A 25,658-nucleotide genomic window follows, 5' to 3' on the forward strand; every position below is an offset into this window, starting at 1 on the left:
GATTGTAAGGTTGCAGAAAAACTACTAGAATAAATGTATTTTTAAAGAATTATTTAATTTTTTTTTTATTTATATTGAAGCATGAGCTATTTCAATGTGTAAACATAGAACCAAAGAGAGAGAGAAGAGAGAGAGAGAGAAAATGAAAACATAAAAAAACGAACAGCGGCAAGAAAAAAGAAAGAGAGATGAAAAGAATGAAAAAGAGTAAGAGAAAAGGATAGAGAAGATATATGAAAGCACGAAAAATCAATAACGAATGGGAATGATAGAGATAGATAGATAGTTAGACATACACATGCATAAAGAGAGAGAGAGAGAATATAGATAGATAGATAAAAGAAAGAAAGAAAGAGAAATAGAGAGGATGAGAGCGAAAAAATTAATAAAAAGAAAAGTATAAATAGTGAGATCTCTGAAAGAAGATTTAAAAGAGAAAGAGTCGTGAAGACATGTATTGAAGAATACTGAAGTACAAAAGAGGGAAGAACAGAATATAAGAAAAAAAGGAAAAAAAACAAATAAGCAAAGGAACTAAAGCTATGAAAAAAGAATAAACATCGGTTACAAGAACAAGGATGAACTTGAATGCAAATTAATCTCCAATTAGCAGTTTCAAATTTACTTGTATCCGTAGGTCTCGATATCCATTTTAGTCTTGAAATAATTGAAGACTAACTTCACTTGTTCTCCCTGAACTCCATAAAAATAGTATTCACACCGGATGCTGGAGGGATAGTTAGCGGGATAATGTGGTGAGTTGAAATCTCCAGTTTTGTGGCTATCACTTAAATAGGAGAAAATGCAAGATCCATTAGGAGCCGCGGTGCCAGGAACCTTGTAATCTAAACAACAGAGAGAATGATGTTTTCATTGACATTTATGTAACTACACTTAAAAGAAAAAGATAGAAAGAAAACAAACAGTGTTTAAATTCATTGCTGTTTACCTGTTTCGAAACTGTATTTGGCTATAAATCCTGATCCTTCTTGGGTTCCACTACTGAATACCATCACCAGCCTTGGGCCTTCTGACAATATTGGCGCTGGAATCTCATTTCCGCAGAAATTGTGATCAAACTCATCTAAGGCGTAACGTTCTTCTTGGCCTTGGACGTAAATTCGGAGATAACTATCAGTACACCTACGAAGTGAGCAATAAAATACATTGCTCAGTAAATACAGTTGATGTATTTTTTCATATTTTTTCAGAATAATACATTTAGATCTCCAGATGGCGCCACAATTAATCAACTATTTCGAGTAAATGACACTGAAAACCAGTAAATACGAAATAATAATATCAAATATTTAAATAAATCCAAACATTTCCTTAATATGGCAGCATAGTTAGGCTGATCATATTTCCTTGAGACAAAAACGGGACGGGGGTTATGTAATATTCTGTATTCATGCAAAAGACGATAAAAAAGTTTTATTACATAAACATACTGAGCTTACCATTATTCTTCAATGACAGAAACTATACAAAAATTTAGGTAGACGTAGATGGGGAATATATTTTACCACGATCGTACCATAAATATTTCTCCCATGAAGTGATCTTACGCAGCAAATTTCGGTATTTCAACGCTTTATCATAAAACTTCTCACATTCCATGACACAAGTTTGTCTTACACCTCACATAGCCCTTATTGTCTCAACACTTAATCTAGATATCTCCTTTGACCTTGTTCATGACAGAAAAATATTCTCTTAACAGGTGCTGTACATCCTGGAAGCCAAAGAATAAACTCTACAATATTACAAAAGTCTTGAAAGTCTATGCGTTTTTCGCTCATTTCAGAAAAAATCTCTACCATCTATCAGATACAGGAATGTTTTCTTTTTTCCATGTATCCAACTGCCTCACAATTATAGATTTTATGAGGGTCGTCTGATCGAATACACGAGTTTATTCTGTTTCTTACGTGTGATGAGTTCCTTGTTCAGGCTGTCCTGTATTTCTTTCCATTCAGGTGTCTTAGTAGCACCCACTTGAACTTCTGTTTTCTAAACTGCACTTCTACTTGTTGGTATATTCTGAGCTGGTTTCAAAGAAATTCTCAATTACCTCAATAACTTAGCCTCATTAATTTCTCGTGAATCTGCCTAAAATTTTCAGTTGTTTTTTGACATCAGTAGATACAAACACTTCACTTTTTTTTTTACTTTAAATTGTTTGCAAGATTTTCAATGTTCATGGCTTCTTTAGCTGAAATATTATCTTTCTCAATTAAGCTAATGTATGTTTGGAACGTAGACACTTGATCTCTTGCAAATGACAACCACAATTTCAGGCAATTTTCGCAACATAACGGGACATTTTTCTTGAGAAAGAAAATAAGAACGAAACCCATCAAACATGCTTAAAATTCTGTCAATTGATGGACCCAAGGACAAAAATCTTCCATGCTCTAACAATTTAGCGTCATTGTTTCCTGCAAAGTCACAAATTATTCAGTTCTTCAACCTGACTGTGTATATATTAAAGTACAGTATTTTTATACTTTCACTGCAAAACATTGTCTCAATTGATAAATAGTCGACAGCAGCTAAACGTGACAGCAAAACACAAGCGCAAGTGTTGCCAACATGCATTTTTTAATTTTCTCTGAATAAATCACTGAATATTCGATATTTAGTTTATGGTTATATAAATTACTGATATCCATGATATTGATATACGATTATAAGTTATGAATAATAATTTATGATTGACCATTAGTGAAGTATATTTGTAGTTTTTATTAAAACGGGACAAAATTGCCATTTTTATTAAAACGACGGGACGGTCAGGAAATATTTTAAAAAAATGGCACTGTCCCGTACGTATGGTCAGTCTAAGCATAGTTGAAAAGTTTTTAAGTGGTTTAATTTTCCACATTGTTTTATAATAACGATTTTTCAAATTCAGGTGGCGCTACAGTTAGTCAAATATTTCCAGTAAAAAGAGACAAACGCCGTAATATACAATATTCAATATTTACATAATTCCAAACATTTATACAAGATGGCAGCATAGTTTAAAAGGTTTTTAAGTAGCTTAATTTTCCACATTATTTTATAATAACAATTTTTAAAATTCAGGTGGCGCCATAATTAGCCAAATATTTCCAATAAAAACAGACAAACAACGCGTTTTTTCCTAAAATGTTATCATAAAAAACCAGTTTTTTAAATTTTTTTTTCCCAAAAAAGTTATCAGTATCAATTGGAGGTGACATCACTAAAAGATATCCGCAAACGATGAGCTCACTCATCTCCACTAGGCTGAGCAGACATCTTCTGGAGGAGAGAGGATGGTGAGAGACTAGGGTGATGGGGTTAGGTGGGGGAGCATTGCAGGGAAGACATCTGTCACCCTCTGTGATATCACAGTATGAGAGACATATGTTCCCCAGAAATATCCAAACACATAACGACATTGTTGTCATGTTTTGTTTGGCTATGGAATTGTGGGTGATGTTTTTGAGATAAGATATCTTGGAATTTTCCCAGGGTGACACACATCCGTCATTATCGTCATGGTTTATCCAACACCATGTAGAAACATGTCCGTGAATCATCTGCGCAAAAGTTTCATTTTGGAAGGAACGGTCAGGGTTAAGGGTCAGGTAAACAGTACTATAAGGAAAAATAAACGAGTCAAGTGTCTTTGCAGTTACGACAATTCGTTCATCCTGTGAAGTTATCGTATTGTGTTGTGGTGATTGGTATCCAGGAAAGTAAAGTAAAGTAAAATAATGGGTGAGCCACAAAAGTCATTGAAATTTTCTTTCTTCAGGAAAATAGCACGAGACAAAACTCTTCACCTAGCTCTAAAAGGATGGAAACCGATTATTATTTTAGAAGACACGTACATTGTGATGTATTTATCCCGGACCACTTGGGAAAATTATGCAGGAAGTGGTCTCATATCCTCGGCTACTTGCAAAGAAGAGTTGACTACGAAATGGACCTCGGTGAGTGTTATATTCTGAAATGCCAAGATGGGGAACTAATACTTGATGATACAGGAGCTGATGGAAGTAAGGTTTTTTCTATTAGTTGTGAAGAAGCTGAGAGATTTTCAACAAAAATGTATGACACTGATAATCATTTACTATTTTTGGAAACTGAATTACCATCTGTTCGTATAATGGGAAAAATTATCGCTCAACATTTAAATTCATCAATGGTAAAATTAGACTTTCAAGATTTTATCCAATTCGATAAAGAATCTTTATTTTGGGACATTTACGAACATTTTACAAAAACTGTTTGTGTATATTTGCTGACAAAAGAATACACAGAATGTTTAGTGAGGCATGGTGTCATTTCCAGACTGACACAATATCAAACGTATGGAAGTGTGGTTACCATGGTATCTGATTTAAAAATTCTTTTGCGTGACCAGCTATTTTGATGTAATGTAACCAAGAAACAGTGAGTAACAAAAATTTTATTCATTGAACTCTTTGGAAAATGCTAAGAGTCTAAACTAAATATTGTGAAATATTTTTAGGTAATTACATGTTTCGAATTTTTCTCAGTGAATATACTTGTAAATAGTATTTCAGCAAAATAAAATGTGCATTTGTAAACTTAAATGAACAAAGATGTGTGTTTTTGTTGTTGTGTTTTTCCACAGTGAATTTTTACTCAGTTATTCTGATTAGATCTTGATATTTAAATCCACAACTTTATATCTTAATGCACTTCTGTTTAATTATTTAAAAAAATCACAACCGTGAAATTAATGCCAGGACAGGAAAAAAAAGTGTTGAAAACGAAAATCCATGTATTGATTATTTTAGAAATTGTCTAATGCTACCTATTGACATTATTTGAGTTATCTGAAAACAAATCGTTCACATAATCGAAAATCCGAACTGTTAGAATTTGGTTATTTTTACAGAGAGTGAGAGAGAGAGAAAGAGAGAAGCACCTAATTAAACCAACAAAACATGAGTTTAACACTTCTTTAAAGTTTGGCATAGAGAAAATGTTTGTACTCTGCAGATAACACATATACAAATTTTACCTTTCCCTACACAAAGTAAGATAAAAACACACCAACAGTATATCCAACAGCATGTGAAAACATGTCGTTGAGTCATCTGCGCAAAAGGTTCATTTTTGAAGGAATGGTCAGGGTAGGGGATGGTAAGTGTAAACAGTACTATAAGAAAATACCAGAGAGTTGAGTGACTTTGGACTTAAGGTAATCGTTCATCCACTGCAGCTGCTGTTTTGTGATTTGTGTTTGGTAATGCAAAAATAATGGGTGAGCCACAAATTCTTTGAAAGTTTCTTTGTGAAAAGTTCTAATTGTTTAGAATTTTGAAAACCAATGTTACCATAAAGTATACGATCGGAGCTAATAATCAGTGAAATAACAATAAATAACTATTTATTTGTGGTGCCATATGAAGTAATCTAAGAAGAAGAAGAAGAAGAATGAAGGAAAACGATTATGAAAAATCGACAGTGGGTGAAAAATACGAACTTTCAGTTATCATTGGGATAATTGATGTACAATTTTTGTTGAATAAGAGTTCTATTTATTTCCTAAAGAAATTTGTATTTCTGATGGAATTAGTGTAAGATATGCAGTGACAAAATCACCTTGTAGTTGGAAAGAATTACCTGAAAGAGTTAAAAAACAGAATTCTTGGTTAATAAAATATAACCATCAGCTGAAGTGGGAAATTGGTTCATTAGCTTTGGACAAACTAAGAGATTGGATGACAGAATCAACATGCAAATATCATATATTACTTGCCAAAGGAAGAGAAAAATCAAAAACATTAACGAAGTTAATAGGGAGCCTGTTCTTGATTTAAATGAAATTTGATGCCCAAAACGTGAAAACATAATGTGTACTTTTAAATGCTTTTGGAAACATAACGAAAGATTCTGTGCTTTTAATAATTCTCTGAGGTATACGTATTGGATTCGAAAATATAAATATGCAACCCTTAATTTTACTACTACAGTAATAAATTCCCAACAAACAAACACCAAATGAAAATTAACTTTCAGATGAGAATCACATTGTCAAAACCATACGATGGCAATTCCACAACCATGGAAGAACCTTTGATGTATTTTTCAATTTATTTATTTTCTGTATTGTTAGATTCAGTAAATACAATTTGTAAATAATATTTTGTTCAATAAAATGTGTAAATTAAATGAACAAATTGGGTGTCGTAGATGTGTTATACAAATTTAAGAAGGAAGATAACTTTTTTTTTTTCCCCTTGTGAAATTTCATCCCACAAAGTAACCAGAGAATTTTTTTTTTTTTGATTCATTGAATTAAAAGTCTTATTTGTTCGTTATCTACAAACAAGGTTAATGAATGAAAATTAACAGTGTGGGAAAATAATTCACAAATAAATTCTACTTACAGAAATAGGTTAAGAGTACAAGGAATCGAAGGTAAAATTAATAGTATATTGGTAATTTCCCAACGGAAACCAAGAGTTCGAAACAAAACACACGATTTCTCACCTACGTACAACAAAAGGTGACCGGATAAGATAGATACCTTAAAGGTAAGACTTAATGAGAAATATACAGTGTTGGAAAATAATTTCTCATATACTTTATATATTTATTAATTCTGCTGAGTTATTCTGTTAGAATATGACCTATAAAAGTAAAATACAGAAAATAACGAATCAATTGAAAAAAAAAAATTTCACTTGTTTGAATTCCATACTCTAACAGCAATCGGAATTCGAAACCGGAAATAACACTTAACCTAAACAAAACGGCGCATAGACTTTCCAACCAAAGTTGAACAGTGGGAAAGAATTAATACAGACAACCAATCGGATAGTACTCTAAATTAAAATTAAATGTAAGCATTAATTTACAACACCAATGAATTCCTACGGTAACGAAGAATGAATAATTTTAGGATATGTGTTATTCAAACATCTCGATACTAAGTCCTTAGTCATATGTAATTATTTGAGAAATATCCAAACTTGAGGAAATGCTACCTTTTGAACAATACCCCAATTTACGGATGTGACTCGTGTCATCCCTTTGAAGAAAACCGCTCGCAGGGGGATATTGCAAATGACGAAACCCCAGCATCTACGGTCTGTAATCTAAAGGACGAAGTAACTAGTTCAGGTTACAGTATTTACAGAAATTTCATTCTTTGTGGTTTTTGTGTTTGTGTTGTGTTGTGGATATAAAATTGAACTATTTTGGAATATTCGTATTTAGAAGAGTCATGTGGAAAGCTATAAGTACTTTTTTAACTTAAACATAACTGCTCGCATGTTGTTTGGTAAGCGTAATTCAAATACTGAATAGTTTTTTTTTTTCCATAAGAATAATCATAGGGTATATATTAGAGTATCAACATGGACGCATTAGCGATTTTTTATGTCTAATGTGTATGTGTGTGTGTATGTGTGTGTGTTTAAGGACAAGTACTTTAAGTATATAATTAATTATTCAGAAAAGCTCGAATAGCTTATTACACTGCCGCCATCACGACTTACACTAAGAATCCCACCGTTTAACAGGAAAGAAATACCTCAAAATGTATTGGAAAATTAGTACAATCATCTATATAAAAAAAAAAAAACCTGTATGTTTGAGTGACATAGCATATAATTAATTATTCAGAAAACCTCGAAACTGTGAATATCCAAACACATAACGTCACGATTCTTATCTTATCTTGATCTTGATCTTGTCAGAAGTGTCCACCAATGACAACACGATTACTTATACACTAATATATTTCCCTTTCCATTCAAAACAATAACGTCACTTATTTACAACTAACAAATGACGTCATTTATCTACATCTCATAACAAACATTCACGTACGTCACGATTCCTTATCTTATCTTGATCTTGTCAGAAGTGTCCACCAATCACGACACGATTTCTTATCCACTAATATCATCCTTTCCATTCAAAACAATAACGTCACTTATTTACAAATAACAAATGACGTCACTTATTTACAACTAACAAATGACATCACTTATCTACATCTCATAACAACACACACCCACGTCACCATTCCTTATCTTATCTTGATCTTCATCTTGTCACTAGTGCACCACCAATCACGACACGAATACTTATCTCTAATATATCTCCCTTTTCCATTCAAAACAACAACGTCACTTATTTACAAATAACAAATGACGGCATTTATTTACAAAGAAACCAAAACACAAGAACTGAAGCCATTGACCACATATGCTCCCAGGGAAATTCCTGACTCAGGAAGCCATGCACATCGGAAGCATTTTGTTCAAAATGTCCCACCAATCACAACACGAATCCTTATCTCTAATATATCTCCCTTTTCCATTCAAAACAACGACGTCACTTATTTACAAATAACAAATGACAATATTTATTTACAAACAAACCAAAACACAAGAACTGAAGCCATTGACCACATATGCTCCCAGGGAAATTCCTGACTCAGGAAGCCACGCACACCAGAAGCATTTTGTTCAAAATGTCCCACCAATCACAACACGATTCCTTATCTCTATCATCACCCATAATGCCATAACGCGAACCAAAACACAACAACTGAAGCCATTGACACATATGCCCACAGGGAAATTCCAAACATTCCAAACTCATGACGTCACTCACAATGACGTCAGAAGCCATGCCCACCGGAAGCATTTTGTTCAAACCGCCTCCCATACTACTCATGATATTGATATACGATTATAAGTTATGAATAATAATTTATGATTGACCATTAGTGAAGAATATTTGTAGTTTTTATTAAAACGGGACAAAATTGCCATTTTTATTAAAACGAAGGGACGGTCAGGAAATATTTAAAAAAAATGGCACTGTCCTGTATGTATGGTCAGTCTAAGCATAGTTGAAAAGTTTTTAAGTGGTTTAATTTTCCACATTGTTTTATAATAACGATTTTTCAAATTCAGGTGGCGCTACAGTTAGTCAAATATTTCCAGTAAAAAGAGACAAACGCCGTAATATACAATATTCAATATTTACATAATTCCAAACATTTATACAAGATGGCAGCATAGTTTAAAAGGTTTTTAAGTAGCTTAATTTTCCACATTATTTTATAATAACAATTTTTAAAATTCAGGTGGCGCCATAATTAGCCAAATATTTCCAATAAAAACAGACAAACGCCATAATATACAATATTTAATATTTAAATAAATCCGACCATTTACGCAAGATGGCAGCATAGTTCAAAAGTTTTCAAGTAGCTTAATATTCCACATTAATATTTTATGGTAATGATTTTTCAAATTCAGGTTACACCACAGTTAGTCACATGTTTCCAATAAAAAGAGACAAATATCGTAATATATAATATTTAAATAAATCCAATCATTTACGCAAGATGGCAGCATAGTTCAAAAGTTTTAAAGTAGTTTAATTTTCCACATTATTTTATAATAACGATTTTTCAAATTCAGGTGGCGCTGCTATTAGTCAAATAATTCCAATAAAAAGAGACAAACACTGTAATATACAATATTTAATATTTAAATAAATCCAAACATTTACGTAAGCTGGCAGTATTGTTGAAAGGATTTTCAGTGTACTTACTCTTTATCTGAGCTACGAATATTAAATTTTTCGAACTGCAATCGAACTCTTTCGAGATGTTGAGCATCCTGCATACCGTAGATATAATAGCGACAAACAATACCTGAATGATAGATAAAGGGATGATTTGGTGAGACGACATTTCCACTTGATCCTTTTTTGCTGAGAATTTTTTGATCGCATTCTACAGAATGGAAAGGAAAAAAAAAATAGAAACAATCAGTTAAAACACGTTCTGTTTTTCATCATTCAAAAAGTGTGATATTCACAATAATCTGTATTTCATATAGAAAAAAAAGTTTATTATCGGAAAAATACAATATTAATAAAAATGCTACAAGCGAACGGAAAAAGGAAAAAAAATCGTAGTTAGTGAAGTGACAGAATAAAGCAAAGCACTTTACGCACTGTCAACACAGAATTACAAACTCGCAGCTAATAGGGAAACTTTTCTCAACACTTCTCTAAGTTTGAAAAAAAAATTTATCGCTCCAACACTTTGCACGTGTGATTTGTAGCAAACTTTCTTGCATAACGTCTTAAGGATTTTCTCTTGAAATGTATCAGTTGTTCAAGCTTTGCTCTTCTATTGAAGTATTGTTTGTGCTTTTGTAGATAGATATTGCAATAGAAAAGTTTTTGTTTGCTCTTCCATGCATGACCCTCACGTCATAAATATTTCGACAGTCAATTTTTTTCTCACAATTTTAGCAGTGCAGTTATAAGTACAAGTATTGCCATCAGGTAGCAGCACTGTCACAATAACAAAAATAAAGTTAAAAATAAACACAGCACAAAATACAACAATATATATTTAAAAAAATACTTTAAATAAAATAAAACATTAAAATTAATATATTTCTCATAAATATAACAATAAACAAAATGAGAATATACCTAAATTATTGATTATAAATATATATAAATAAGACAAAATATAAAATTAATAAAATAGATTAACTTACCTGTTCCTCGTATGTGCTCTCCATCATATTGTCCAATAAAATCTACAAAAAAATAAAACAAATGAAGAGAATTTTGTTTTCTGTTGTATTACATCACTGTATATACGTTTAGGCCATAGTTGACAGTATAAGGAATGATAAACATGGAATACAAATCGAAAAATTATACTTACCTAAGCTGACAAATTTCTCTTTGAATTCATACTCAGCTGCGAATCCTCGATTAGACGTATCTGCCGTTCTCTGAAGGGTAGTGAAAACAACGTACAGATTTTCTGATGAAGAAAATACCACCAGGTTGCGCTGCTGACCACAGTGAGTACCAATTAGGGGAGAATCAATAGTAGCTCCATCATAAATCTTCACAAAGTCGAATGGGCAACTAAAATAATAATAATAATAAATTGAGTAATAAAATGTCTCTGTTATTCTCTCTCTCTCTCTTCTCGTACAATAACAAAAGGAGTTCAGATACTCATAGCAAATGAATCAAGATCAACGCCACTCACTTCTTTACACAAATACTGCTGTTAGAAGTCCAGTGGGAGAAATTGTCAGTGATGATAAGTATTGCTCTTGTCTATTTCCATAACATAGTCACGGCATCAAGAAAACAACCCAGTTTTTCAAGATAATGGAACTAGTTTTATCGGCAGTGATGTCCCAAGAAGTTTTAGCGCAAAGAATGTTCTGCGTGAAACTAGTATTTATTGCTGGATTGGTGGTGGATTAGTGGTGTCTTAGAGAAATACCAGGAGCATTAAAAACAAAGTGGCTGAATCTGTTGCTTTGGTGAATACACCATAGCCTGAAATTGTTGGCATTAATGAAACCTGACTCTCTGAGTCGAATGCTTAACCGGAATTGAGCGCAAAGGACACAGTATTTTTTAGGAATGACAGAAGTGATAGGAGAGGAGGATAGGAGTACAATTGATGATATCGGATGACTCAAGTCAAGTTAGGATAGAAACACATGAGAGCAATAGTGGTAATAATGTCCTGTGTAGCACTGAGTTTGAGACGATAAAGTTGAGAGTAACAAGATGAAATATGTGGTGGGGTGTTGCTATATAACTGCCAGATGAAGAAATGCGTCGCTAAATGTTTATAGATGATTTAAGTTATATGAATATTGATTGGGAATCAGAGAATATTCATGATAAAAATGGAGTATTTATGGAGCTGTTGCGCGAAAACATTCTCAAGCGCATGAGAAAGAAGCAACTCGAGGTCAAAGAGTGTTAGATCATAGCATCAGAAGGGGTCTCAGTTAAGGATGTGACTGTTTTGCCACCAGTTGGTGGCAATGACCATACAGACTGACCTGGGAAGTGGCCAAATATATGGATGTTCCAATCACGACATATTATTTGCAGAATTACAAATCTGGAAATTATGGTAAATTCAGGACAACCCCATTCTTGATTTCATGGTATGAATTGTTGCAAGGGAAGGTTTTAAAAGATGTTTAAATGATGTGGTATGTAAATGTGTCTTTAGAGTTCGAAGGACAAATAGAACGGGACTCAAGTAGATATGCAATCTCATTGAACAAAAGATGAATAAGAAGATGATGATGTGGAATGAGTATCGTTAGAATAGAAGGGATATCGTCAGAATGAGAGTGAGAAAATTGTGAAATTTTCTCACTCTTATTCTGTTATATTATATTCTTATTCTATTATTAAAGGCAACCCAAAATAATTTTATCGTAATGCTAGAAGAAAAAGAAAGAATGACTGTGGAAGAATAATTTACGGAATGCAGACATATCTTAGTGTCAGAAGAAGAGGAGGTAATTCACACGAGTGCTCACTTCTCCAAGATTTATCAACCAGGTGTGTGTGTGTGTGTGTGTGTGTGTGTGTGTGTGTGTGTGTGTGTGTGTGTGTGTGTGTAACATGGTTCTCAGTGCTAATGATACACTGGATGAAGATACAAAAGTGCGTAAGAATGAAGTTGAAGTGCTGTCACATCACCTGGATAAGAATTCGGCAATTGGGACAGATAGGGGTATCAGCACTTGTGCTAAATGTTCACATTGGTTAGGTCCTTGACATATTCGTATAATTTGAGTCTTAGCTCATGAAAGATCCCACATGAATGGAAAGCATGTATTATGATATCATTGAGCAAGTGTGATGCAAAACTGATGTGTCTAACAATTCACCCATTAGTATCTCTAGAATAATTGTAAAGATTTTAGAGAAGTTGGTAAGAACTCACATAGTGTGTGCACTTGGTTCATATTTTCTAATAATGTTAGCGGGCTGAGTTGAAAAACGTATATTTTGATTGTCCACCTATTTCTGTATGTGAGTTCTTACTAACTTCTCCAGGACCTTTATCGTTATTATTATTTACAATTATTTGCTGTTGGAACTTTGCTAAGTCATTTGATGAGATACCGCATGAAAGAGTGCTGCATAAACTAGATAGATTTAGAGTGACCAGTGGTGTGCCCCAGGAATCAGTCCATGGACCATTCTTGTTTAATCTATACATTAATAATATTGGAGAGGGCTTGACAGGAGATCTTCAGTTGTTTTCTGACGATGTAAAGATAACCAGGATAATCAGAGATGATACTGATATAGGCTAGAAGTACAGACAAATGATTTTGGTTTTAAGTTTAATGTTAGTAAGAGTAAAGTTATTCCCTTTGGAGTGATGAGATATTCAACATGGTATCGTGCTTAGAGTAACTGATGAGGCAAGAGATCTTGGAGTTAGAAAGTTGAAGGTCAAAGGTCACATAACAAAAATTGCAAATATAGCTCAGAAGAAATAGCAATGTTGAAACGAACATTGACACATATGTATATGAAAGTCATTCTATCTTGATAAGACCGTGCCTGAATTATTGTGCGCAGATTTGGTATCCTGGATTTCAAAGGAATAAAAAACTGTATAGAGGCTGCAAAGAAGAGTTACAAATATGATATAGGGATTACGGAATATAGATTACGATGATAGATTGAGATTGTGTGGACTGCAGACACTGGTAAACAATGAGAACATGGGTGATATGATAGCGGTATGTAAACTTTTGAGAGGACGTGTTATGTTATCGGTTGAAAAAATTGCTCATTATATAAAAAAGTGGAGAAAGGACAAAGGACATCCTTGGAAGTTAGGTTGTGTGGTGTGCAATTAAGAAAGTCGTAAGAGCTAGATTTTTCTCAATCTAGCCCAATTCTACCAATGCAAGTGTTTTTCAGAGTTGATCTCAACTATTCTAACAAACATGCACATAGTAGATATTCTGCCATTGCACCCCAAAATGGCCTTTTCCACCCCAATTTATTAAATTTTTCATCTGCCATATCGCACAATGCGGCGTTGTGCACTGAGTCACGAACCAAAGTAAAATACCGTTATTTTAAACAAAAGAACTACTGGATCTTTGCCTTTTTTCTGAAGCTGAAAATTCCCATGTATATTAGTTACGAGGTTCAAGCTGAACGGAACCAAAATCTTTCATTTTATTAATCAAAATTAATACTGTACAAGTTAAGGTGGTTACACTAATAATGGTATCTTGTCAAAATGCAATTAGATTCATTTATTACTCTCTCTCTCTCTCTCTCTCTCTCTGGCAAATTTAAAGACCTGAAGAGAATAATTCATTCCGACAGAGTACTTACTGGGATCCACCAAAGAAAAGGTCGAAGTCTATAAATTCCAGCCTAATTCTTTGTGGTTTTCTTCCAACGAACTTGTAGTGACACTGAAGATTTTTAGGATACACTCCAGGATATGTTGGTGAATACAAACCTCCCTCTCGCTTGCGATCACTGTAGATGGCGAAACTACAAACAGTATTAGGAGTCGGAGTTCCCACCACATACTGTGCTGATAAAGAGAAAAAGAAAATGATAATTCCGTTACTTCAACATTATAATGCACGGGTTTATTAAGTATAAACTGGATATCTTTTAGATGCACAAAAATTAGGATTATTGTGTGCTACAAGTAGACACAAAGATAAATGAAACAAATCAAGATAAAAATAAAACTGAAAAAAATATATTGGCCAGATATTTCAACCTGAAATTAACAGTCCTTTTTTTGTTATTGTTGTGTTAAATTCGCTGTTAACATTCTCCCCTTGTACGTATTAGCCACTGAAGGTGACCTTTTATTTTCAGATTGAAATATCTGGTAAGTAAATGTTTTTAATTTTATTTTTATTTCTATTTGTTTGTGTAAACACGTCTCGTTTAAGGGAGAGATTGTTTGTCGGTTACATCCCTGTTGGAAATATTTAATAGTCAAGATATTTGCAAATTTTTACCGGAGATGTCTGTGAAAACATCTGTTGAAATACAGTACAAACGGTACTTAACATTTCACCTTTAAAATGTTTATTATAATTATTATTACATATAATTATTATTAAAACTAAGTATTTTCAATTTCCTTTCCGATTTTAAAAGGTACTTTTTAAAGTCAGTGTCTTTAATAAGTTTGTTTGTATTTTACCATTAATTATGATTTGCACGAGTGGCGCTCTCTACCTGCTCTTTCTGGAATTATCATGCAAATTGATCTATTGCTGATACTGATATTTACACATGTATGTATAATTCAAGTCAATTCTTGGTATAGTTACTTCTATATATATATTTCTAAATTACGAAAAAGAATAGCATAATTTTACTTCAAAAACGGAGACGAGTAAACATATAGAAATCTATCGAAGAATTGTTGATCACAACGTTATTTTGTATTGGTTTTTTCACATTACATTAGTGAACCAATAGTTTTCAATAGCAAAATACACGTGACTTACTTATTTATATATAAATTAAATAAACTATATTATGGTGTTCATAAGAAGAGTTTTAATGAGATATATTTGAGTAATTCTCACTTTAGACACTAATTTAAAATCCGATTTATGAAATTCTCAAATTCTGATTATATTTTATAAGTTATTTAAGGAATATTAGTATATGAATTCAAGAAAAAACAGATTTACATACGAAATAAATATAACTTCAATATTAGAATTCAATACGAATACTCGACTGACAGTCATTGAATGATTTACAATTCTTTGAATTGTAATTCTATAAAATTCGTTAAAATGGTAACTCAAAGAATTACAGTATTAAAGTGTTAGAAGTCTTTTAAAAACATTATAATTCTTAACTTTTTATGTTAAAATATTTTATAGTTGATTATTTTTAATTCATTTCTAACGTATAAGTTGCGATCTTCTGCTAATAACATTAGTATTTCAATGCTTCGCTCTGATTGAAGTTGGTTTCTGCATTCTTATAAAAATAGTTTCTCAACACTTGTTCTGTGTGACATTATTTATGCAGTGAGAGATGCTTCAGTAAACAGAAAAACGCATCACTAGACTTATTTTTCTAACATTTTCGGTGCATTTATTTCTATTTAGATGTATTTCTGTCACCAATGGTCTCGTACGTCATTTGTTGTGTAACGTCCCACGAGTTGCCTTGGTTTGGATGTAGTCATTAATCACAAGGAAAAAGCAACAGAAATACCCAGAGAATATACTGTAGTAGGATCTTACGAAGATGAATTCGCTTTTATTGAAAAACAAAGAATTTTTTGGGGAAGCAAATACTGACACCATGCAATACAAAAATATCTCAGAATAATAGCAACCACAAAAATGAAAAATGGTTTCATTTTGATGTATATAATAAAGCGATATAATAATTGCTACGGTAAACTGGCGAGCCATCTACAGAAGGACAAAGGTAGTCCAAATGACGGTAATTATTCGTTTAATTGATGACAGACAGCGAAATAAAAAAAAATATATTCACATATCTGATTATTTTAAATCTGACTTGTTTATTTAAATGCTATGAAGTAAATTATAGAGAACCAGGATGAAATTCATATACCATATATACAAAAATATATATTTAGTTGCCCTATGAAGGAAGTATAAGAACTTACTTAATTACTACACTGTACCCAAATAAGATTTTTTTTAAAATATGAAATAAAAAAAAAAAAATATTTATATGGTTTTACTATAAAAATAATTTAAAAAATGTTTGAAATTAAAAATACCACATTATATTTTCTAAAGATTGACAATATCAAAATTAAAATAAATAAATAAATAAATTAAGGTTGTTGACTCCTGATTCTGATCCAGGGCAACTGATAGCAATGCTGTAACACAGTGCTTCACAAAGTAATGGATGTGAAACCATTTGGGAAAAATTAAAATATTTCACGGCTCCCATCGAAAAAAAAAATCTTAATATAGACATATAATATTTATTGTATTTATATTCAATGCAAAACACATCGTAATACAGGCATATATTATTATAATATTTATTGTATTTATGTTTATATATTCAATGCAAAACATACACAGAGAATATTGCAAAAATCAAATGCAAATATTACATTTTTAGCATCTTACATGCACATTTGACATGGAACACTTAGTCTTAAAACATTTTAAATTTGTTTTCATTATTTCACGGCCCTCTCAATAAAAATAACGACCCCTAAGGGGGGTGGAGAGGCCCACAGTTTGGGAAGCGCTGCTGTAGTCAATGAAGTTTTAATTGCGGCTCGGCTATTGCCGTTACCCAGCCATGACTAGAGCTTTTAACTCAATAACACCCCATCCACAGATTTTCTTCAATCAGATGAAGAGATGAAGAGTCAATGACTCAGTCCATCTCCCCCCCCCCCCAAAAATGCAAGAAATTATTACAAATGGTTGCAATGCTAATTATTATTACAATACTGGAAAGTTCTGATAAACACCTAGAACAAAACCACAAGAAAGAACTTTAAAAAATGTAAGGAACTATTTAATAAACGTTTAATGTATTTTAAAATTTATCTGATTATTTTAAGCTTAAAACTTCATTATTTTTACAATGGCACAACTTATTTTTGGTGTCAAGTACACATAAATTAAATAATAATAAAAACTTCAGTACGATTATAAATTGCGATAACTTGCGCCATCGTTATTCACATCCGACAGTAATATCTGCTTTTCAGTCCTTTTACTTTTTTTAATAACTATAGAGTAAACCAAGTTTAAGAAAATGGTATTAGCGTGCAGTTTCCTTATACTGTTATTCTTAATGTTCTTACTATGCTATATTTCCTTTAAATTAAAATGCAACGGATAAATTCATTAGTAGTATTTATGTGTTTATTGTCATTCTTTTTTTTTACTCATGAATAGGTTTCCAAAACAGATATTCATTTAAGTTTTCTTTATATTTTTTTTTGTTTATATTTTTTATAATTGTAATTATTTTTAAATAATATTTTTTTAAGAAATGGTCAAGAAAACATTCCGTTTTTATGTTCTTTATTTATACACCCTCTCGAAATCTTGATAATCAAAATATAATATAAAGAAACAGTTTAATCTTTGAAGGATTGTAAGAATTGCATACTTTTTCTGTCGCATTATCTAAATTTTTATTTTTAGAGTTCGCCTTTACTTAAACATCGGTATGTTTTTGATTGTTGTTGTGTGTAGTATACATATAAATATATAGTATATATAGTATATAAATATAAATATATAGTATATATAGTATATAAATATAAATATATAGTATATATAGTATATATATAAATATATAGTATATATAGTATATATATACGTATATATATATATATATATATATACGTATATATATATATATATATACGTATATATATATAGTATATATATACGTATATACATATAGCATGTTTTGGGTTGTTGTTGTGTGTAGTATACATATACAGTATTTACATTAATTTGGTATATCATGCATCAGGAGAATCTCAGGGTTGGGTAGTTATGATGATTTGTTCCTTTCGTGATTTGTAATAAATTTTTATATAGTAAGATTTATGTAGTATATAGTTGTGATTAATAATATTTTATGTGATAAAAGTCGAAGTTGTTCTTAGTGTTATTAGAGGAAAATAAACATTAATGAATTCTCAGGTCAGCAAATAAATATGAAATTGATCCGATAATTTCATTGAAACACTAGACAGGAAACTTTTTCAACAACTTGCTGACAAAGTTGTTGAAAAAAATTGAAGTCGAGTGGCCGGGTTTTCCATGGCAGGAAATGACACGGATGGAGAAGCACAATTCCAGGGGAAGGAAAAATACAATGATTTCCTCACTCACAGATTATATAAAGAGGTTCCTATGCGCAAAACAGAAGAAACGCACAGAGACGCCAGGATGGAGGAAGACGTCCTCCATTACTGACTCCTCTACCTTTCCCAAAGAGAAGGTACCTCCGATTATCCTGAGGAAAAACACAAATGGACGCTTTTAAGGTCCACTATGACAGATCTGCAGGCAGGGGCAAAAAATGTGGATGATGGCATAAAGATCCAGCTCGCCACAGTGGGAGATTATCGTAAACTAACCAAACCGATGGATGGCCAGAGCATGCAATACCACTCTTTCTCCCGCGGCTCCGAAAAAACCTTAAGGTAGTGCTCCGAGGAGTATCAGAGGACATCACCACGGAAGAGATGACAGCAGATCTCAGCTACCACGACCTACCACCAGTTAAGGTTAGCAGATTTTACGATCTGGCAAGGCTCCGATGCCACGTCTTTGTGGAGATTCAAAACTCCTTCAAAAATATTTACCATCTAACATCAATCTCTGGCTCAAGATCACACCTGAATCTTTGAGGGAAAAAATCTTCACCTGGCCAGGGACACAGATGTCATAAATATGGTCATGCACAAAAGCTTTGTAAAACTTTAGCTGTTTAAAATGTGGTGAAGGTCACTCCACTAGCACCTGCATCAAGACCAAAACCATCCAGGCCAAATGTACCAACTGCAGTGGCCCTCACACAGCTAATGATAAAGGAAAACAAGAACAACTATCTCCTCCCCTACCACTCTTTCATAGCTTGGGAAAAATTATCTAAAGTACTTCCTGAATATATTGGCCCTGTTCCCTGAATACGATCAAAGGAAGAAGTTGATATAGCAATAAAAAATCTCACAAATAAAATCAATAAAGTTCTAGTAGCAGTCACCAAAACTACAGCTACCCTCAAGCCCAGTCGTCTTCCAGAAGATATCAGGAATTTCATAAGAGAGAAAAACAAAGCAAGGAAAAGATATCATAACACACGCTCTCCTCAAGACAAAAAAGTCTTAATAAACTAAATAGCTCAGTCAGAGAAGCTTCTCAAAAATCACAGAAATGTACACTGGGAAAACAAGTTATCAGCTATTACCCCTACAGATCATTCCACTTGGAAGCTATTAAAAATCTCAGAAACAAACGTAAATCCCCCCCCCCCTCTCCAATCAGATCTAGACCTTGCACACTAAAACAAATTGACAATAACTCTATCCCGATCACGTCTACTTCACCAGCGGAAATTTTGGGCATCAACAAGCACCTCAAGAATAAAACAAAACTCCAGGTCCTGATAGCATCACAAACTATTACCCTGCAAAGCTATTGTACATCTTTCCAACATTAGAAATTCAATCCTCAGAATGCAATATTTTCCCCTTCTTGGAAAATTGTTGACATTGTCCCAGTTTACAAACCGGGCAAAGATCTTCACTCAAAATTATCACCCCCATTAGCTTGCTATCAAATATAGAAAAATTTGCTGAAAATTCATCCTCTCCAAGACTCAGTAGACACGCTAAAAATCATCCCACAAGAACAATTTGGCTTTCGTCGATATCATAGCACCATCCAAGAAATTTACAGGTTAATCGAATACATCACCACTGAAAAAGTGAAAAGCACCTTGGTACGTAATATGAAGAAATGTGAAGGGTACTGTGGCTGTTCTACGCCAACTGTTTAAGAATCTTTCTTCACCTAAAATGTATCTATCTGTTGCCAAAAACGCTACATATGAACGAGTAAAACCTCTTGGTTCACTCTTAAATCATATTCCCTATTTTGATCGTTAATCAGGTGCTCTTTCGCATTTCCATATGTTTATTTTTAGAACCTTTATGAAGTTAATTAGGAACTTTTGTTTTTCCTCCCAGCATGAGGAAATTACAATAAAAAAGAGTTAACTTTGGAATACTTCGTCAGATAGGCTGTGCAAAGAAAAACTGCACTATTATTGTATCGATGCAAGGCATCCATTTTCCCATTTCAACGTGCTATTGGAGTTGCTTGCAAACTGGAATATTACCTGATCACTTCAGAGTATTTACTGTTTCTAATGAGTCAGTGAACTACACATAATTAATATCAGCATTAACTATTTTACTGAAACAAAGGATAAACATACTGTACATACGAGGAGCTCATCATCCAATTAGATTTCTGCTCACCATTTTGCTGTTATTAAAACTAACCATTTTATCAACAAAAATGAATTCACCGGTATTCAATACAAACTCCATTCTGATTTGCGACTTCTGTCCAACGTTTCACTAAGTCTGATGTTCCTGTTCGCAAAATGTCGATGTGTTTGATAAGTCGCTTCACTTTAGCAAAAATGTCGTCAAAGGTAGTAAGGTAGTGGTTCTTTCAACGTAAGGAACAGATCAAAGTCTGGAGGATTCGTGTGGTGGTGGTGGTGGGGGAATAGAGGAGGAAGCACCTATATCCTTCTTCCAGTTTGAAGTCTTATTTAACTCCAGAAACATTAAACAGGTACAAGACCATTTACCTTTTAGTTGATAGCGTATAGGATATTACACACGCTTGGGTCGTCAAGTTGTCTCGGTTGGCACCAGTACATCATTTGAAATATATGGATTTCTATTCATCTTGAAATAACTTCTTACATTTTCTTAGGATTTAAGAATATATGATGAGAGAAACTTTCGAAGCTCTACTTAACATTGGACAGAAGATGAGATAATATTCGGAAACAGCCTGCAAGGCTAGTAAAACTTTAAATACACGCATACACATACAAGCATAAAACTTCTGAAAATGCATCCTAAGACAAATCGAAGGAGAGAGAACCATATCAAGCTTTGCTTGTTTAAGATAACAGTTATTATTATTATTATTATTATTATTATTATTATTATTATTATTATTATTATTATTATTATTATTATTATTATTATTATAGAGAACGCTGTGTAGGCATACGAACTGACGCACAGTGTTATAGCTGCTTCCGTTTTTTTATAGTTTTAAAGTGGTTCAAACTCCTGTTATTAATTTGAAAGTGTTCCCAAGTAACTCTACCAGTCACGCCGAAGACAGTGATATAAAATTCACCGAAATCAACTAAGAAGAAACGAAATTTTGAGGTGTTGAAAAGTGAACAGAGAGGACCGTGGTCAACAACGAGCGAAGAACAAACGACGTCGCCATCTTTACAATCACGCCATAGCTGCTTAAGGGAAGAAAGGTGAGTCATGAAGTGTCTCAAATGCCTGGAGGATTTATCGTCCGACGGAAATAATATAACTTGTACGAAATGCAGTAGGATTCTACACTTAAAATGTGCCGACTTTTCAGAAACAACCTGGCAACGTAAAACCAATGCAACACGCGAGGAATGGAAGTGTGTAATCTGCAGGAGGAACAAAGAAACGCACCTACGGCAGCCACCTACGACGCAGCCGATTATACCGGAGGTAAAATCAGACGACTAGCTGAACAGACAAAACAAATACAGGTGAGTCCTATAATTTCAATTCTTTACTAATAAAAAACGGTCTAGAGACTGTAAAAGCCAGCTTAGTAGATCTTGTGCATGAACTCGTCGACAAAACAAATAACAACAAAATCTAGCGAATATGAAGATTTGGTCAAACATAATAACTTAGCGGTGATAGAAGTGTTGCAAATAGAAAAAGACATCAAAATCAGCATTAACGCACTAAATGACAGGCAACACAATTTGATGAAAGAAACATCCGAACTCCGTCAAGAACTTCATTCTCTAAAACTACAATACGAGCGTTTAAATCAGCAACGATATAAAGATCCTGTCATAAACGGTCTTCCTGAAACTGCACCTACAGAAAACCTCAGAGACGTAGTTTTAAAATTAGGCCATGCAATTGACATCCCTCTACAGCTTAATGACATTCAGACCGTAAATCGGATTCCTAGGAAAAGCAAAAACCAAAGGCTTGCCACGACCTGCGCCAGTCATAGTTCGTCTCACAAGCAAGTCCACAAGAGACACTCTCATAAAAGCCAGCAGACAGAAACAACAGAAACTCATTGCAAGACAACACACCAATCTTCCTATCCCAATATTTAATACCGTTCCAACAGAATCTGTTGTACCAAGCAAAAAAAGCAAAAAAACAGAAAACAATTACCACTTTTTGTGAATCAGAGATGCCAAGATATTCTTGAGGAAGTCACAAATTCTAAAGATGATACAAATTAAAAGTTCAGAAGACTCTTTGATCAGAAATCATTCATTTCACCTCCCAAACATCAGCCTACTTCCAACACAGCAATCAAATAAATAAAAAATTAAAAAATACTTATGTTTAACCGGTGTCATCCTTAGATAAGCTCATTAAAAAGCTTCGAGGATGTAAGCAGAGACATTACATCTCAACCGAGATCAAAAGAAAAAAATTACATTGAAGTGCTGTAGTTACTGCGGTTAAAAACATTAAAAAGCAAAAATTGTAAAATATATATAACTTACTGTTATACTATAAATACTGTGAAAAAAATTTAACCTCATCCAATTGCAACCTATAAATTACCATCTACAGTAACTATTATTAACGCATTTTAGAATACATAAAACGAAAAAAAATTCACTGTAAAAAATATATGTAAATGCTCTGTAAGATGATAAATAAAATGTTATTATTACAAAAAAGTACTTTCGAACTAAAAAAATTACACTCTAAAAAAATTTATTGTTATTATTATTATTACTACCTTTTTTGATGAAGACACTCGAGTACAGACCGCTCATTTCATTCTGCAACAGTTGACAGAATATTTTGAGATTAAACTTTTAGCAAATGCTGTGCGAGCCTAGATAGGTTTTATCTTAGTTTATTTTAAAAAGTGCGTCCACTAATGCATTACCTTACCCACAGTCATATTATATTTCTTACACTCATACCGACCACTGAATTAGACACTTTTTATTTAGGAAGAATATCGTGTTAGACCTCGTTTAGCCTGAATTACAGCAGTTCGGCATAGATTCCACAAGATGTTCGATTGCATCAACGTCTACAACATACCGAGCGTTCACCAGACAGTCCTTTAACTGGCAGGCATAGATTTGATGGAAGAGGACTTTAATAGAAAGAGGAATGGTAAATCGCTTTATATTTTTTTATAGCAGGGTACGAAACTCGGATCGAAATCCATAGAGTTTCATGCCGAAAACTATCGACGAGCCCAAGTGTAAATGATCACTTGGGTATTACAACACCAGGGCAACTCCATGCAAAGGTGGAGCAAGATCCATCACTAACTTTAATTTAATATTTCTCATAATGTAAAACCCAGCTCCTAAGAGATGTATATATATTGTTTTACATTATGAGAAGAGGTCAGTACCCAGACCGGTTTCAACCTTTTTTGAGGTCTCATCAGTGAGTAGGTAGACCTGAATGTAATATCAAGGTTATATATATAAGGACTGGCTTAAAGAGGTGAAGCGAGAATGTTTTTCATCTTCCCCGTTATCTGTAGAGGACAGTGTAGAGATAAGGTGTTATTGAACTATTAAAGCTCTGATCATGGCAGGAGGGTAACAGCAATACCCGAGACTCAGTTAGAACTTCATTGGCTACAGCATTGCCATCCATTACCCTTCAAGGGTATTATTAATCACCGCGATTATTAATCAACTCTTTCTTCCGACAACCTAATATCAAGGTTGACAATTGACAATTGACATTTATGTCTTTAAGAGTGAAGAAAAATGCTTTTCATATTCCCCACTATCTGTTGTGGTTAAAGTGAGGGTAAAATTTATGAGCAGTTTGTTCGCCCTGAATGGGCATGGAGATTAAGTATCGTTATAGGATACTAATATAGCTTTTGGTCTTCTATATTTGAATATGTCCGTTGGCTCATATGCTGCAGCTTGTTGAACCAAATCGTTGGGATGTGTGGACGTCTTTAGGAAAAACTTGAATGCTAAGGATTGTACAAAAGAGAGAATATAGGTGTCTCATCTATGGAGTTGATTGTTTCTAACATACCACGGGGCGTTCAGAATCATTCTCAAGCACTTATTCTGCACTCGCTGTATTTTGATAATGATAGTATTAGAGGTGTGGCTCTAGGCTAGAGAGGCATAGGTGATTATAGGACGAATTGTCATCTGGTATAGTTGCAATTTGATTCTGTTGCTGAGCTTGCTATTTCTATTAATTAGCGGATAGAGCTGAGCTATGGCTTTAGATGCCTTTGCGCACGTAGACTTGATGTGTTGATTGAAAGATAGATTTTTGTCGAGAATCACACCCAGGTAATTTGTTTCTGTCTGCCAGGGAATTTTAGTATTGAATAGTAACACATCTCCTGTAGGAGACATTGGCGTTTTTGAGAAAAGAACAGCTGAGCTTTTCTGGGGATTGACTTCCAATCTCCAGTTCGAGAACCAACCGTTCAGCTTCAGAATGTTTTCTTGAAGCTTTCTAGTAACGAAGTGGGATCTGAGAGATCTGATTAGTATCGTGGTATCGTCCGCATACAGGGCCGAAATGGAAGTCATCGGATTGTGTGGGATGTCTGACATGTATACAGAAAACAGCAATGGAGCCAGTAGAGATCCCTGCGGCACTCCAGCAAAGATATGGCGCTGGGAGATGTAGAACCGTTGATTTTAACTTGCATTGATCTATTCTGAAGATATGAATGGATTAGATGAACCATTTTTAGTGAGATACCGGCTGAGATCAGTTTGTGCAGGAGTCCAAAATGCCTGATTTTGTAAAATGCTTTGGATAGGTCTAGGAAAACAGCTTCTGTGCACTGGCGCCAGTTGTAGCTGCTGATGATGTATTCGACAATTCTGTGGATTTGCTGAATAGTACTATGGTGTTGCCGAAAACCAAACTGTTCTTTTAGGAGGATGTTTAGGTCATTTACTGAGATTTGGAGTCGTGAGAGGATGACCTTCTCTGCAACCTTACCCAGATTAGA

General features: G+C 33.5%; 1 protein-coding gene across 1 annotated transcript in view; it reads right to left on the bottom strand.

Annotated features, from left to right (window-relative positions):
* The window catches only part of LOC150096072 (suppressor of lurcher protein 1-like), a 286,165-nt gene that overhangs the window by 15,762 nt on the left and 244,745 nt on the right, over positions 1–25,658 (bottom strand). Inside the window, exons 5-10 of the mRNA XM_090409292.1 lie at positions 14,203–14,410; positions 10,727–10,935; positions 10,554–10,595; positions 9,589–9,772; positions 950–1,143; positions 626–845 (exon numbers count right to left, since the gene is read on the bottom strand). Coding sequence (XP_090265418.1) covers positions 626–845; positions 950–1,143; positions 9,589–9,772; positions 10,554–10,595; positions 10,727–10,935; positions 14,203–14,410 — 1,057 coding nt within the window. The remainder of the gene's footprint in view (positions 1–625; positions 846–949; positions 1,144–9,588; positions 9,773–10,553; positions 10,596–10,726; positions 10,936–14,202; positions 14,411–25,658) is intronic.

The sequence above is a fragment of the Typopeltis vanoorti genome, chromosome 19, assembly GCF_054136105.1.
Source record: "Typopeltis vanoorti isolate ZY-2024b chromosome 19, IOZ_Tvanoo_1.0, whole genome shotgun sequence".
Classification (NCBI taxonomy): Eukaryota; Metazoa; Arthropoda; class Arachnida; order Uropygi; family Thelyphonidae; genus Typopeltis; species Typopeltis vanoorti.